We start from the raw sequence: 17,091 nt of genomic DNA on the forward strand, positions 1-17,091 counted from the left end.
TTTCTATTAACTAACAGCCAGGTAGACTGGAAAGATGCTAAGTTCACTCTCCAGTCTGTGAACCAATAACCTCCTTCAACCCCACTATTCCACGATGACCCAACAGCTGTCAAGGTCCAATGTGCCTGATGGAACTATTAATCATTTAATTCAGTCCAATTTGGTATCCAGTCAAGCTCCTTATTGAATGAGTTAACTGATTCTGATAGGAATCTGATTCAATAACATTGGACAGTTTAGGATCAGATGGACCCCTTGCAAGTCCATGGTACTCAATAATCTGAAGAGAGTCAATAATTCTTCTCCAGTCTCAGTTAAACTAATATTGCTAAGATTAAAATAATCTGTAGATTTTTTTAAACTGAATATTCCAGCCATACTTTGATTAAAAAGAAATCTTATAGCACCTTTCGTGAATTGTGGACCACTAAGCACTTCTAAGCCAATGGTCTCTTTTTCAGTGCAGTTAGTCTTACAAAGTTGGAAAACAGGGTTCAATTTGTATCCAGTTTGATCTGTAGAAAAACACAGTAAGATAATGTATCGTATTAATGGAGGTATCAATGTTGACCAGAAATTTAAGCTCTCCTTTTTTATTTTAAAAAAGATTCTGGCCAAATTTGTTTGTACAATAGTGCAAATGAAGCCTGAGTCTAATGGCTAAACTAAATTAGAATCAGAGAAAGTAGAGCACCCCCTCAGCTCAATTTGCAGCATGGATAATCAATGTCTTTTTTTAAATGAGGGGGCAGGATTTTTCTTAATGGAGATGTTGTCAGGAAATATACACAGACACAAGATTTTTAATATTAACAAAAATAAGATCAGAATATGGGGAGTATGAAATGGGATTTGAATTACATAGACCCATCCTGGTTCAATTATCTGCTGCCTTTAATCACACTTCATCTAAAGACTACACTTAGCTCACCATGGGTAATGCCATGAGAGATCATCTTTTACTTTTAAAAAGATCAGAGCGTCTCTAACGTCTGATGGTATATTTGATTATGGATGTAATTCCATGGTGGCAATTGAAAAACGAAGGTCTTATTTTCAAATTTTATTATGTTGGCATGTAAACTCATCTCTTTCTTTAAGACTCTGAAAATGGTGCCTCCTTATTCCCTGGACAGGCTAACAAGAGTTACTTTAGCCTTCAGGTCCAGTGTTTGGGTTTTCTTGGATTTATATTTGTTTGCTATGACACTATGAAAGATGCTTTCGTTTGAATTACAGAATTCCTGTCCAAACCGCTTCTCTGCAACCCATGTGTTGAAGTAATAAACAGAAAACTTAAGAAATTGTCTAAATGAGAAAAGGGAAAGTTTCTGAGAATTTCCTGTCATTAGTAAAGGCTCCTTTGAAAGTTCTTTTTTAAAAAAATCTTTTTTTTGCGGGAGGAAAGAGATCTACAAATGAACCCAGCTGTTCAATGAAACTTGGAGTAAGTCGGTGAGAATTTCCAAAGGCATTCTTAAACTTTAATAATAGCAATTAAGCAGGACTGAAACATGACCTGCTTTAGACTAAAGTGACTGCATTCCTGTATTTTCAAATGATGCATATGATGAAAGCAATCCTTAACAACTTTTTGAAAATATTATTTATCAGTTAAAGAAATCTTGCAATACCAGTCCTGAGGTTTTTATAGGCGCAAGGTTAAAACATATTTCCTTGACCAGTGCCTTCAAGGCGTATGGTGATTCCTGAAGACCCATATTTTTACCACCCACAGATAATGAAGTGCATATATTATAATGTGATACTGATCATTACAACATATACAAATTTTCTACTGGGGAGTACTGGAAACCTTTTAGCAGCATCAGAGATAGCTGTAATAATTGTTCCTGACTGTCAGTCATAAAATTACTCCATTTTTTGGCTACCTACCCACAAATTATGCAAAACATTTGAATTTAAGTTCTCAGCGCTGCAGTTTGAATGAATTTTAAAGAAATATGGACAAGGAATAGCATTTGCCTCATCCAACCAATAGCTTAAACTTAAAACATCCAACTATATTTTGAATGGCGATAATATTTTGATCCTACAACTCTTTTTGGTAGAATATTTAAAACATTTATCCTGACTTTGATTTTAAAAAATGTGATTTATCCTGAAAACTATTCTAAATCTACATTGCACTAATTCAAATGTATGCTCTATTTTCAAGTTGTGTTATCAAAACTATTTACCTGTTTTGATATTGTTCTCAGTGAGATCACTGATTGACTACAGAATTCTGTAGTCAAATGCACGCACAGTGTTTGTCATTTGAAATAGGTTCCCAGATAAAATAATGAAAGATCGTGGAGTTATTTAGTTAAATGCTGATGTAGTAGGGTCTTTCTGGATATATAAATCATGATGTGGAATGGCATCATTTGTCCATAATAATCTTATGATAGTCATCTTTCCCCTTACTTTATTTTCTTCACGGACACTGCAAGATATATTTGGGCAACATAATGCACTGTAGTGAATGACTATTCATAATCTTTACTTGGGTATCATTTTACTAAGGCATTGTTTTAATACAAGTATCATTATTCAGGTATCCAATTCCCATGTCATCAGTACCAGGTTCAACAATTACTAGTTTCCAAATGCAGGTTAAATTTTAATATTGAAAGGAAAGAGATGGAACATTGGTATTATAATTGAAAATAATTAAGTATTTTCAAAAATATTTGCAAGAAATGTGGCAGTTAATCTAACGTTGAGAATAATACCAGTTAATAATGGTATTTTGCAAAATTCACTGTAGGTGATTTAACCCTTTGATAACATTACATCTTTGCACCAGTATACATGGGAGTCTAATTCATTTATGGTACACATTGTGCACTGTTACTGGCTATCAACTGATTATAACTTTTGATCTGTAAAAGAAACCAAATCCATTTTTACATGGTTGTTTCAATCATTCATTTGATATTAATGAATAAGGCCAATGTAGGTTTCCCTTACAAATCTGCTTATAAACACCTTCATATTCAGTGCATGTACATCAAAGCAAATCCAGAGATAACCACTTCATTAATCCTATGTCCTTCTGTAAATTGTTTTTAATTAAGGCAATTTTTTTCTATCCACATTCTTGAGGAGACATTAAAAACAATTTGTGGCAATGGAAGTTCAGGGGTCAAAAAGTAAGTCAGTAAAAGCTGTATTCTATTTCCTGAGCAAGTTGTTTAGCTAAGTTTCTACCAGAGTCCTTCAAAAAGTTCTTCAAATAATAAGTTGTCCGCAACTACAAATGTATCTTTAAACCATTTTAACATCAGTGTGGCATTGAACAGTGTATAATTCCACACCCGTAATTAAGTGATTGTATTCATCTGGTGATTATAATGATTCCCTTTGCTTCTCTCCATTTAGTTCAAAGTCCTACTTCTTCACCCAGGAGAAAGCTGAAGAGGAGGGAAATTGAAGCTATTCAGTGTGAAGTCAGGAAGATGTGCAATTATGACAAAATTCTTGCAACGAAAAAGAACTTGGACCACGTCAACAAGATCCTGAAAGCCAAAAGACTGCAAAGACAGTCAAAGACTGGCAATAACATAGTAAAAAAGAGGAGAGGCCGTCCAAGGAAGCACCCTTTGCCGCTGGATGATGACTTAACAGACCAGATGCCAGTACTGGAGAAGTGTGTGGATCTTCCCAGTAAACGAGGTCTGAGGTACAATTTAGCCCCTGAAATGCTGGCTACAGCCAGTCAGGACACAGTCATGGACACGATTGAAGCTGTAATATGCATGGTACAGCAACAGAAGCCTAAGTCAGATAAAGGCACCAAGAGAAAGCAGAAAGAGGAAATTGGGCAAAATGTGAAGAGACATAGGAAGTCCAAAGAAACTGAAAAAGAGGCAATCACCACAAATTCTAAAAGGTACAACAGTTTGAACATCTCTGCCACCAGCTACCAATCAACAGCCACCAATCACTGAAACCTTCCTGCACTTTAATATTACTTGGTGAATGAGAAGGGAATGACTAAGATTCAGATGTTGGAAAATTTTAAAATGATAACCATTTTCTCACACAATCCACCATATAAAAGGGATGGCCTCATTCCAGCATTCACTGCGTTCTTTATAAATACTAGACTCTCCTATCAACATCTGGTATTTCAATATGTCAATTAAGTTTCACAATTTTGTACAAACATTCCTTCTCCGTTAACTGCACTCTATCCATGGACCCATTATTTGCGAAGTGAGCAACGTGTAATGGTGTTTAAAAGGGTAAGCTAGTGCAAGTACTTTTGGCAGCCTTTTAGAAGAATGTATTAATGAAATGTTCCTTGGGAAGGCAGGCAGAAATAACATTGCGCTTGCAACAGTGTTTCTTATATACTGGATTTATAATCAATATATGCTAGTTGATTAAAGGAGAAAGAAAGAAATTTTAAAATATTCTTGCCGACATTCAGGCAATACTGTACTCACAGAGCCTTAAATGCAAAAGTGTTATCCATGTAAAGCACTTTCTGCTTCAGTTCAACATATGCTCTTGGAAACTCAGCAGAAATAAAAGAAAAGTCATAAAGGAATTTGCAATCAATAAATGTCCCAGGTTTCTTTTATGTATTGAAAATAAATGTCCCCGCCTTGATGGACAACCCCGTCAGAAAGTGACATTAATCAGAAATAATGGATCTGAAAGAGGTCCATAGCACAGAATAGATTCAGTCTGAACTTCTCAAGGGATTTGCTGGATTTCCTATTACCACCTACACTTTTATCACTGGGCATTTCCTTTGAGAAGCAATATCATACAGAGCAGTGAAAAGAAATTCAATCAAAGTATTCTTTTAATAAAGAGATTTGCATCAGATTTCCCCCCCAATAAATAATTGATCTCCAACTCTCGCACTTGCCCCTAAAATCTTTGAGCAATTACGTTCACAAGTGACTTTCTGTAAAGGTAGAAATTGATGTTGTAATCTAGATCATTTAAAAATATAACATTGTGTGCCCTCTTGTATGGCCTTACAGTTTTCCAAAGTAAATAGATGTTAACAAAAAAAAATTAAATATATTTTTTCTGCAATTATCTAAGTTTCACAGCAAGCTTATTCATGCAATATTTAAGTGACTGTTCTCCAAAATTATAAAATTTACACTGAGAAATGGCCCAGGTTTGCTCACAGTATTACTTCAAATTTAACTCTCACCTCTGAACACACAAAATAGAAACATCCAAAACACTCAAAGAAAATGTTGAATACTTTCCATTAGAACTTAGTAACAAACAGAACTGTCACCAGCTGAAGTCTATATAATGGTCAGGTCATAGAAATTGTCTTTACCTGTTCATTCTTACCAAATGGTAATCCCCATCCATCAGTTGTCCTTTCAAAATCAATCACTAGTGAAGAAAATATTCTGTTCCAAAGGGATGTCTCTTTCAACTATGTCCCAGTTAACTGTGTCAGTGGTATCTCACTATTTCCCAAACTATTGTATGCAAATAATCAGATACTTAATATCAAAGACTTGGATGTTTTACTTTATCCCCAGAGTAATGGTTGTCTTGTATCCTGGTAATTGTGTTTTTTTTCTTTATAAAAATTCAATGAAAACTTATTACCTTAAGCTTTTGAATTTCTGTATTTAATTTCCCCTTATGCAAAAAGAAATTAAGTGTTCTTATGATGATAATCCAAAACATATTTTCAATTATTTTTAAAAATGAGTAATTGTGACTGCAGTTATATTTAGGCAAAATGTTTATATCATGGCAGCCTTAATTCAGTCAAAAACAGTAACCTGTTGTATATAATGTAATTACACATCTTTGACCTGCATGGGTTCAAACCGTCTGAATCATCTTGTCTGTGTAATTGTCATTTTAACTGTTTTTCAATCAACTTTAACAAATCATTTTGATGCCAAACAGTTGTTTTAATGCATCTGGGGTTTGGGAATAGGGCTAATTGAAGTTGGGGATGGAGGGGGTGGGGAGGGATGAAATTCATATATTCTACAATATACAAGTTTTAAAAGTAACCCTTGCCTTTAAAATTTGGTACTTAGTGTCACAGAAGCAAAACCATTAAAATGACAATGACATAATTATTTAAAATGGACCACAACATTAACAAATTTTATCAGCATGGAGGTACAGTAAATTTTGGGTCTGATATAGCACAGTATAGTGCTGATGTGAAATAATGTATTGTATCATATCTAGTGAAAAGCCTGCCAAGGTTGCAACACTAAAACAATACAGAGACATTGAAAGAACTGCCAAATGTTCCACACGGGTGTCCTAGTCAAATCCCAGTGTTTTGTTTTTACTCTGGTTTTTATTTAGGAAGAAGAGCAATTTTTTGCCGAAAGTTGATAAGACTACAAATGAAGTTTCAAAAAATGTACCTTTAAACATGGGGCACAAGATCCTTTTACATAGTGCTGGCTTATTTTAGTCTGTATTCATAGTGTTTTTAAACCTTTTTTAGAGTGTATTTGCATGTTATTATACTTGACTGTATGTACACATATTTTAGACAAATATTATATTTGTATTCTAATTAAACATAGAGCAAACTTGTACATTGTTGTTTGAAATGTTTTTTGTAACAGTTTTTATTCATGAAGCATTTTTGTACATTGAATAGATATGAACTGCTGTTGATTGGCGCTTATGTATTTGGCATGCTGATTGTCATGCTTCTACATATAGTTGTTGGTTTTTAAAACTTTTTTTCCGAAAGAAGCTCATTGTTTTGCTGCCAAAATCAGGTTAGCAATAGAGCACTTACTGAAAAGTAATCTGTTCATATGTTATTCATTGTGTGAAAATAAAGAAACTTAATCAAAACCAACAGCCAGTATTGAAAATGTCATCTTTGTCTATATGGCTTGAATTGCATTTGCATGTTATGGAAGAGTTGCTGCATCTCTTGGAAGAACCCCCAGCCCTTTTCACACATAAAGGACCAACTAACTGGTCATCTCTTGCTACAATACAGATAAATAAAATGTAAACTCTTCAGTCCAGTTTCAATAAAAGTCTTCTGTATCACTCTTATGCCAATTATTATATGAACACCCCAACAAATATGCTGAGCTTCAAGCCAGATATTGAATAATTTCAAAACCTGTCTTGATTTTAAAAAATGGATTAATGCATTTTTTTCCAAGGAAGTCACATACTGAAATACTTTCCCTACTCCCACACTGCATTTAGGCCTGAATTGTGGAGAATATGTTTGTACACTTGCATAAGACTGACTGCTCCACTTTTATGTATACTGCCCCCAGCAAGCCACTTTTTTTTCAATCCAGGATACTATATGCACTGAACATTTTCGTGATCAATTTCCACTTCTGAAATAATTAGAACCATAGAAGGAAGAAGAACCATGAAGATTCAACCCATCATGTCCACGCCACCTTACAACTTGAACAATTCAAAACCAATTGTGATGCCCTGTTTACTTCAGTTGAACTCAGGTCAGTAATCTAATATAACCTTTGATTCCTTTAAATGTTTCCAGAACAGAACAATTGTAGGTGAGCTGACTGCTACTAAGGAAAATTCTGTTTTGAACCATGTATGAGGTGTACAAAGGGAAGAAATGAAATTCTTGTTACTTGAATAAGTCTGTGAATTTTCTAAAAAATCATAATCTTGAATAATTAAATTAATATATTGGAAAAGCATCTCTTTTGGCTTTATAATTGTTGAATATAATATTTTGAGGTCTATAACTGACCAGTCATCAATGACTGCTTACTGTTAAGAGAATTGAAACCAGTAAATCTGCTAACGTTTTGCCTTTGTTTGCAAATACTAGTTATCATTTAAAAGGAGGTAATACAAATAAAGCAAATATTTCAGAACCAGAGAACAGAACAATAGATTAAGAGACCCGGAATGAGACTGTTCTGCTTAAACAGGATGCCAGATATGGGATCTTGTTGTTAGTCTTCATCAAAATCATTAGAATAGCCTAGCGTTTTAGCAGCTGATTATACAATAGGTAGAATCAGAGGAATCTAGCAGAGAAGTAGGTCATCTTGTCCATTATGTGCACACCATACAAAAGTGCCATCCAGAGGAATACAAGTTCCCAGATCACAGCCTCTAATGTTCATAAGTGCTCCTCCCGGTAACTGTTAAGTGTGATGAGGGTTTCAATCTCTACTGTCCTTGCAGGCAGTAGGTCCGGATCTCCATCAGTCACTGAGTGAAAAATATTTTCCACTTCCTCTATAATCCTACCAATCTATTGATGCACGTTCCCCAACTCACAAATTATAGTTCGCTATAGTGCTTAGAAAAAATATGTCCTTCCCATCCACCTCTCTGGGACTGCCATATCTTTAAGCATCTTTCTCCTCACTTCCTCTGCTCCAAAGATAACAAGATTACTTACTATTCACTTGTTCTGAACTCCCATCTGGCTCACTGGGTAATGCTTCCCATGCTTTTAAACCTACTGGGCAACATATCCAGTTTTCTTTAAACTTACAAGGGCCCCCATTTCCAGCACTCCTTTTATACTCGTTAGGATCCCATTTCCCACTCAAACCACCAGAGACCAAGTTTCCCACATTCCCTTTAAACTCACAGGGCACTGAACCATACTCCCTTTAAATTCACCAGGGCCCCATTTTCCAAGCTCTCTGTAAACTTACTGGGTTCACTGTAAAATTTATTTTACTGTAAGGCAACATAAAAGTGAATTAAAAGTGTGTCGGGGTATTGATAAGAAACCATTCACTAGTCCAGAACATGTCAGTCTGGCACCAGCAATATCCTGCAAGTACTGAATTATCAGAGTTTTACATATTCTGGAAATAGCAAGTCAGGCTGCATCTAAGGAGAGTGAGAAAGTTAGCACTTCATGCTAGCACCTTTCACCATAACCTACATTTATTGATGCCCAATTCAAAAAAGCACCAACATTCTTGCCATTGCTAAAAATGACATCAAGCTATCAAACGTTATTTATTCATTTCATGATTTGAGCATTGCTGATAGGAACAGCATTTGTTACCTTTCACTATTTACCCAAAAGAATAGCATCAATCATGATAAAGGCACTCCCATTATGCTCTGGGGAGCAAATTCCAAAATTTTGACCTGGCAAAACTGAAGGAAAAATGATACTTTTCTAAGTCAAGGTGGTGTGTGAGTTGGAGAGAAGTTTGAAAGTATTGTTGATCCCATGTGCCCGCTGTCCTTAGCCTTCTGGGTGTTAGGAATTCCCATATTTAGAAATATTTTCAAACATCCAGTGCGGTGGGCTCTGAGGTGGCTGGTTTGACCTGGGTGTTTCTGAATGTTTTGAAGCTGCAGTCATCTTGTTGAGAGTATTCCATCCTTAGCTTGATTTGTACATCACTTTTAAGGCATATCCTGGAATGGGTGCAGCTCAGATTTAAAAGACCAACCCCAGAACAGAGGAGCAATTGAACAAGTTTGAGTGGCATGAGCTTTTACTCACTGAAATTTGGAAAAAATGAAAGGTGATCTCTTTGAAGTATGTAAGATCGTGAGAGGGCTTGACACAGTAGATACTGAGAGGTTCTTCTGACTGGATTGTGTAGATCTAGGGACTGCAGTCCAGAGATAAGGGGATGGTCATTGAGGGCTAAGATGAGGAGATGTGCCTTCACTCAGAGCACTGGAACTCAGCGGAATCCTTTCTCAGAGAGACCCGGTTAATTAGTGGTTGAAAATATTAAAGACTAAGACTGATAAGTGTGTTGATACAGAGGAAAACGTGGGATATGGCAATTGGGCAGGAAGGTGAACATGGAGTTGGAAGATAAACCATGATTTTATGAATGGCAGAGTGGGATTGAGGGACTGTATGGCAACTTGCTCTATCTACCTGTGTTTATCTTGTAGTTGGTAGAAAGGCTTCAGGAAGTCAGGAGTATGAAACCCCTGACCACGGGAGCCAAAATATTGATGTAGCCAATCCAGTTAAGTACCTGGTTTATTTGTGATCACAAGGATATTGATGGTAGAAGACACAATAACGAGAGTACCATTGAATATCCAGGAGAGGTAGCTAGGCTCTGGCCTGGAAGTAGCTTTGTTACATTTTAGTGATGTTAAAGCAGCATTATGTATCACCATAACCATGTTTATAGAAATCCCATCGAGATATAATCTGTAAGACTCCCAGAACAATATTGTCATGATTCTTTGTGTAATTCCTCACTGTCTGATTTCAGTGCATGCAACTCTACTGATCTATGGGTAGCTCCTACAGATCCCAGCACTTAGCCTAGCATCTGCACCCTCAGGAGTCAGTCCTTAAAGGGACAAATAGAATACATGCAGCACTCTTTCAGCATCCAGTGAGTGATGCTATTTGAAGAACAGATGCCACAATGGTGGAAGAGATGTGGGAGAGCTCTCTCAGTGGGTCATGAGGGCCTGGTTAGCCTGATGGAAACTGTTCTTGCAGTAGGCATACTCTTTGTGCTAGGTGGCCAAGGAGGCAAATGGGAACTGCTGGCAGGAACTGAAAATGAGGTCCCTGTCAGGAATAAAAAACTACAGTTGCTGGAAATCTGAAATAAAAATGAACCATTCCTGCCAGCCAGCCATCTATAATTTTGTGCCTGGCCTGCTAGGCATATACAGCAGTGCTGTCATTAACACAAACAAAGAAACCTAATATCCTTTGAATGGCCACATTAGCCCATTTAGTCTCACTCTATCAAAGATATTTCCTTTATTCTACACATCCCCCCCCCCACCATCCAACATCTTTTCTCTCTTTCCCAGTTCTAACCTGAAACACTAACTGTTTCTCTTTTCACAGATTCCCCCTGACCCACTGTGCATTTCCAGACTCTTCAGAACAAAATTCACGATTGCAGACTGTAGATAACCACACTGGGAAAGACTGCAATTTTACCAAGTTCCTGAGCTTGGTCCATCTGTTACCCGAGGAGGGTAAAATAGATGAAGTCTTCTATCCTTGAGCGTGGAGTTTGAGTGATGTCCCTGATGCACCAGTGAGCATCAAACTGAAACGCGAGAGAAATCAGTAGCAGGAAACCAAACTGTGGCTTAGAAACATGACCCTGACCTCTGTAAGGCTGTGTGTATGATTGGAGGTGCCGCAGATCTCAGTGGGGACAAGGAATTCACTTTGAGTGTTGGCCTTTTCAAAAGCACGGTTCCAGGACAAACAGAATTAGCAAAAGTTTGTTTGTTCTGTGACTAAGAAATGTCATTTTTCTCTGACAATGAGGTTGATGAATTCTGCCCTTGCAGTATTGTTGATGTTATTCGAGGGAGTTTTACATCAGAGAAATTTCTAATGCTAAGAAGAATCCCACCAAGAAGTCAGGTGTTGAATTTCCTACAAATTCTCCAAAAAAAAGTGACATCCTCCTTGGCTCAGGAGAATCTCTGGTCTATGACCACTTAAAATAGAGAAGGTGCATCAGGAAGACACTGAGGACCTTGGGTCACTGCCACACGAGCACGCAGAGACTGTGCACAAATAGTGGAAGGAGTGAAAAATATTCCAAACAAACACCAGCCCAGCCCATCATCCACCACGTGTGCCAGTGTTGATGGATCCCTCACAGGACTCCTCAGCCACCACAGAACCACAGTGGAAGCAAGTCATTCTCGATCCTGAGAGACTGCCTTAGAAATGCTCAGATCTCATTATTATGACTGAAGTAATTAAAACGTACACTGTGCTGTTGCTAACTTTTGCACTAATAAGTGTTCCTCAATTTCTGCAGTGTGCTACACTCTTTGGAGCCAACCAGTGATAATCAAGGCCAGGCTTACACGTTTCAAAGGAGGGGTGCTTTGTGATTTTACATGATGCAGGAAGCCAAGCAAATGGCATTGTACAAAAGTGAAGGGTGAATGTGATAGGAAGAGAGAGAGCCCTTTTTATGTAATGCAGTAGTTCAGACATTGAATTGAGATACTGAGGGAGAGGAGGAGAGACAACCTCCATTCATAAGCACACCATCACTTAATCTTAAATTATCTACACCAGTTCAGGAGCTGACATAGTGTTCAGGATGTTGGCTTTGAGGAATGATCTGCACATGATAAGTCATTGGGCATGTGTGGGCTGTACTCACACCTGGTGCAAAGACATTCGGGGTTCTCTGGAGGTCAAGTTGTGGAAGGTTGAGAGTGAGGCCTACAGTGGAGACACCTATATTGATCTGGGTTCAAAATGAAGAGATTGACTGAGTGTTGTTCACTCCTTCCACTATTTGTGGTGGCCTCCATGTTCTCCTGTTGTAGACATCCCAGGTGTTTAGTACCATCCTGATGCTCCTACTCTATTTTGAGCAGTTATGGACCAGGCACATGAGGAGGGGAGGAGGGGGGGGGGGGGTGGGGCAGGGTAGTGAAGAAAGCATGTGGCATGCATTCCTTCATAAGTTGAGGAATAGAATATAAAAGTTGGGACTTCATGTTGCAACTTTACAAATCACTGGTTTTACCACACTTGGAGTATTATGTGCTGTTCTGATCACCACACTAAAGAAAGGAAGTGATTGCACTGGAGAGAGTGCAGAGGAGATTCACCAAGATGTTGTCTGTGTTGGAGGACTTCATTTATGGGAATAGATTGGATATGCTGGGTTTATTTTCCCTGAAGTGAAGGAGGCTGAGGGGTGACCTTAGAGGTATATAAAATTACAAGAGGCGTGGATAGAATAATTTTCCAATAGAAGGGTTATCAAAAACAAGAGGGCATACTAAGGCGTTTGATAATGTTCCTCATAGAAGGCTTACTCAGAAAGTAAGAAGGCATGGAATCCAGAGAAACTTGGCTGTGTGGATTCAGAATTGGCTCACCTATAGAAGACAGAGGGTGGTGGTAGATGGAGCGTATTCTGCCTGGAGGTCGGTGACCAGTGGTGTTCCACAGGGATCTGTTCTGGGACCCCTGCTCTTTGTGATTTTTATAAATGACTTGGATGAGGATGTGGAAGGGTGGGTTAGTAAGTTTGCTGATGATACAAAGGTTGGTGGTGTTGTGGACAGTGTAGAAGGTTGCTGTAGATTACAACAGGATATTGATAGAATGCAGAGCTGGGCAGAGAAGTGGCAGATGGAGTTCAACCCGGATAAGTGTGAAGTGATACGCTTCGGGAGATCAAATTCGAAGGCAGAATACAAGGTTAATGGCAGGACTCTTAGCAGTGTGGAGGAACAGAGGGATCTTGGGGTCCACGTCCATAGATCCCTCAAGGTTGCCACTCAGGTTCATAGGGTTGTTAAGAAGGCGTATGGAGTGTTGGCCTTCATTAGTTGGGGTATTGAGTTCAAGAGCCACGAGGTGATGTTGCAGCTCTATAGAACTCTGGTTAGACCACACTTGGAGTATTGTGTTCAGTTCTGGTCGCCTCATTAATAGGAAGGATGTGGAAGCTTTAGAGAGGGTGCAGAGGAGATTTACCAGGATGTTGCCTGGATTGGAGAGCATGTCTTATGAGGATAGGTTGAGCGAGCGAGGGCATTTCTCTTTGGAGAGGAGGAGGATGAGAGGTGACTTGATAGAGGCATACAAGATAATAAGAGGCATAGATCAAGTGGACATTCAGAGACTTTTTCCCAGTGCAACAATAGGTAACACGAGGGGACATCATTTTAAGGTGATTGGAGGAAGGTATAAGGGGGATTTTTTTTATACACAGAGTGGTGGATGCGTGGAACGCACTGCCAGCAGAGGTTGTGGGGGCGGATACATTAGGGACACTTAAGAGACTCTTAGATAGACACATGAATGATAGAAAAATAGGGGGCTATGTGGGAGGGAAGGGATAGATAGATAGATCTTAGAGCAGGATAAAACATCGGCAAAACATTGTGGGCCGAAGGGCCTGTACTGTGCTGTAGTGCGCTATGTTCAATATGCTTAAGGTGAGAAGTAGGAGCTTTAAAGGGGATCTGAGTGGAAAGTTTTTTTTTTACACAGAGAGTGATTGATAGCTGGAACTCGCTGACAGAGGAGGTGGTGGAATCAGATACAATCTCTACATTTAAGAGACATTTAGACAGGCACTTAAATAGGCAAGGTGTAGAATAATATGGTCCCATTGGGGGCAAATGGGATTAGTGTAGATGGGCAAAAAAAGTCAGCATGGACATGGACAATCCCATGACGATGGCCTGTAAGTTAATGAGGATGTCACATTTTTTTTGAGAAGAATTTGAGAACATTCTTGAAGGGCTTTTTCTCTCCTCCTAAAGATCCCTTGTCATGATAGAGTTCAAAGCTGAATGCCTGCTTTGGGAGTCTGGTGTCAGCTATGAAGATGATATGGCTCACCCCCATTGAAATTGGGTGAGCATTATCAGGACCTTGATGCAGGGGTTGGAGGGGGGGGGGGTGGACATTAGAGTCAGTATCATGCAGCACAGAAAGAGGCCCTTCAGCCCGCCATGTCCATACTGACCATCATATTGGCCTGGGAGCACTTCCCATGTGTCCCTGCCATCTCAAATGGACACAGAATATTGACTTAGTAAATCTTACACCTGGCTTCCAGCAGTATCCACCCTCACTCCCCCAACCCCCCTCCTGGTTGTTTTACATTGCAAGGTCCAACAGTGTCCATCCAGAGAGAAACTGAGTTAACATTAATGTGTTTATTTCAAATTACCAGTCAAGTTTGTTGAAATAGTATTGATTGAGAGTTAAATGCTGTCCAAGACACTGGTAGTTAGTAGATCCTTGGAAAGGAGGAATGTGAAAGGCTGAAGGTGTTTAACTTGGCAGGACCAAATAAAAAAAAATCTTAATAACTACTGCCAAAGGGACTAATATAAGCAAACCTGTACACTCAGACAGACAGCTGTAGTCCCCACACTCATAAGTCTTGGAAGGAAATGCAATTTTAAATATTTTTGAAGGAAAATTCTTCATCTATCATTTTTCAAGAAGTATTCGCACAAATGAACAGTAATACAGGTCACAATAAACGTGTATTACAAAGGCATAAGTAATATCAGACCAGAAAGACATTTATTTCCTGTCACAAACCATAAATGGCTCACCTGTCATTGATATAATAGCAGACAGATAACTTGCTCATCCCAACCTGACGGATGCAGATAGATTTGAATTGGATCTGACAGCCTTGTTGAAGGAAGTCAGCACAAGAATACAGTCATCACTATAAAGAAAGACACTCATTTCAGAAAGCTTATGTAGAATCTTTAGAGCTGAAGTGTACTCATTCCCAGTCAGCTCTTTAATTGCATATACTTGATGATTGGGCATTTTGCCCGATGTTGAAAAAAACTACTTGCACATCCAAACATTTTATCTTTACAGCAATCTTGGGCAGTTGAAGCAGGAAAGTCAGGTCTCAATGACTCTTAAAATGGCAATCTTTATAACTGGTTTGAGTAATCTGATGCCTGAAGCACCTAATTCTATAGTATTTCAAGACACTGCTGAAAATCGGTCAGACAGCATGACTCATAAATGGAACCTGAAATTTCCTGTACGGAGTCACCCACTTGAGAGGTTCATGACATTTCAAATTAATGCCTTAATCCCATAAAAACTGGCATCTAATTCTCTACTCTTAAAGATTACCCCATCCATCCTGAGCCCAGCCCATGCAATATACACAGACCAGCTTTCTTGTGCCATTTACTCCATCCTTAACCCAATGTACCATGGTGAGATTAAGCACATATCAAAGATCAGGATATCTGAGGCAGATTACAACAGTGACTGCATTTCAGAAATACTCACTGGCTATGAGGCCCTTGGGACATTGTAACTTTCTGCCAAATCTCTGTTAGTGCAAACTGAGCTGCAAAATAAACTCATAAGTTGAAGACAGTTCTCTGTCAAGAACCCAGCTAGGGAAAAGGCTACTTTAGCTCTGGTATTGTGTAATGAGACAGTGCCCTCTTTCAAATTGGAACACAAAACATTTGTTTCATGTGGACATAATAGACCCCACGACACCTTTTCTAAGGGAAGCAGGGAGCTATCCCCCATGTCCAGTTCAAAGTTTATTCCTGATCCAATGTCACAGAAACAGATCATTTACTATTTGCCGTATGTGAAAACTTGTGCACAAATTGGTGTCTGTGCTTCATGCACTCTAATAATGACTATACATTAATCGTTTTTAATTTGCAATTAACCATTTTAGGCCATTCCAAAAGCCAGATGAAAGGCACTAGATAAATGTAGGATTATGACCAATCTGGTTAAGTCTGTTAGGTGTAGCCTTGTTTAAATGCAAGGACATAAGGAGGCAAACATTTAACAAATCCTCAGCTAATATTCTTGCCCCTGTAAACATGGTAAGGCCATGATTAACTAGGAAAGTTAAGGATCATCTTGGATTGAAATAAAAAACATAACATTTCAGTAGGTACATTTAAAATACTAAAATACTCCTAGTGCTTCACAAGACCTTGCTCAAAGACATTGGTTTTAATAAGGATCTTAAAGGAGGTAAAAAGAGAGACAGAACAAGAGGACCTCATTTCTCGCAGAGGATTGTAGGCCTGTTGATTACAGAAATAGGGAACTGGGAAACTATGGATGGATTTCAGAACAAGTTTAATATCAAGCATAATTTAACCAGGAACCAAAGTAGGTCAGCAAGTACAGGGACGAAAGGATTAAAGAAATAGTGCAAGGGTTAAAGCACCAGCAGCAGAGATTTGGATAAATTCAATTCATGTAGATTAGAACAAGGAAAGCCACCTGGAGTGTGTTAGAGTGGTCAAGTCCAGAGGTACCAGTGGCATGGAGAAGGGTTTCAGTACCAGGTGCACTGAGGGAGAGGCATCAGGGAATATTTTCGAGGCAGGAAAAGCCAGTCTTTCTGATTGCATGCATTTATAGTTAATGGGTCATCTCGGGTTCAAGCATGACACTAAGGGTGCAAACCGTCCAGTTCAGTCTCAGGCATTTTCCAGGAAAAAAACATGGAGAAGTCGATCAGGGAACAAATTTTATGCTGAAGAATATTGTTTTATTTTCCTTGTTTAGTTGGAAGACCTTCCTTCACACCTTGTACTGATGTTGGACGAGGAGTCTGACAACTGAAACTTAGTGGAGATAAAGTTCAAAGAGATAAA

General features: G+C 38.6%; 1 protein-coding gene across 6 annotated transcripts in view; it reads left to right on the top strand.

Annotated features, from left to right (window-relative positions):
* The window catches only part of setbp1 (SET binding protein 1), a 228,984-nt gene extending 222,156 nt beyond the window's left edge, over window positions 1–6,828 (top strand). For all 6 annotated transcript variants that reach the window (XM_052010183.1, XM_052010181.1, XM_052010185.1 and 3 more), the window contains one exon: window positions 3,388–6,828. In XM_052010183.1, the coding sequence (XP_051866143.1) occupies window positions 3,388–3,956 (569 nt within the window). In that variant the 3' untranslated portion in view covers window positions 3,957–6,828. The remainder of the gene's footprint in view (window positions 1–3,387) is intronic.
* Window positions 6,829–17,091: the final 10,263 nt, after the last annotated feature.

Source organism: Pristis pectinata, chromosome 2 (assembly GCF_009764475.1).
Source record: "Pristis pectinata isolate sPriPec2 chromosome 2, sPriPec2.1.pri, whole genome shotgun sequence".
NCBI lineage: Eukaryota > Metazoa > Chordata > Chondrichthyes > Rhinopristiformes > Pristidae > Pristis > Pristis pectinata.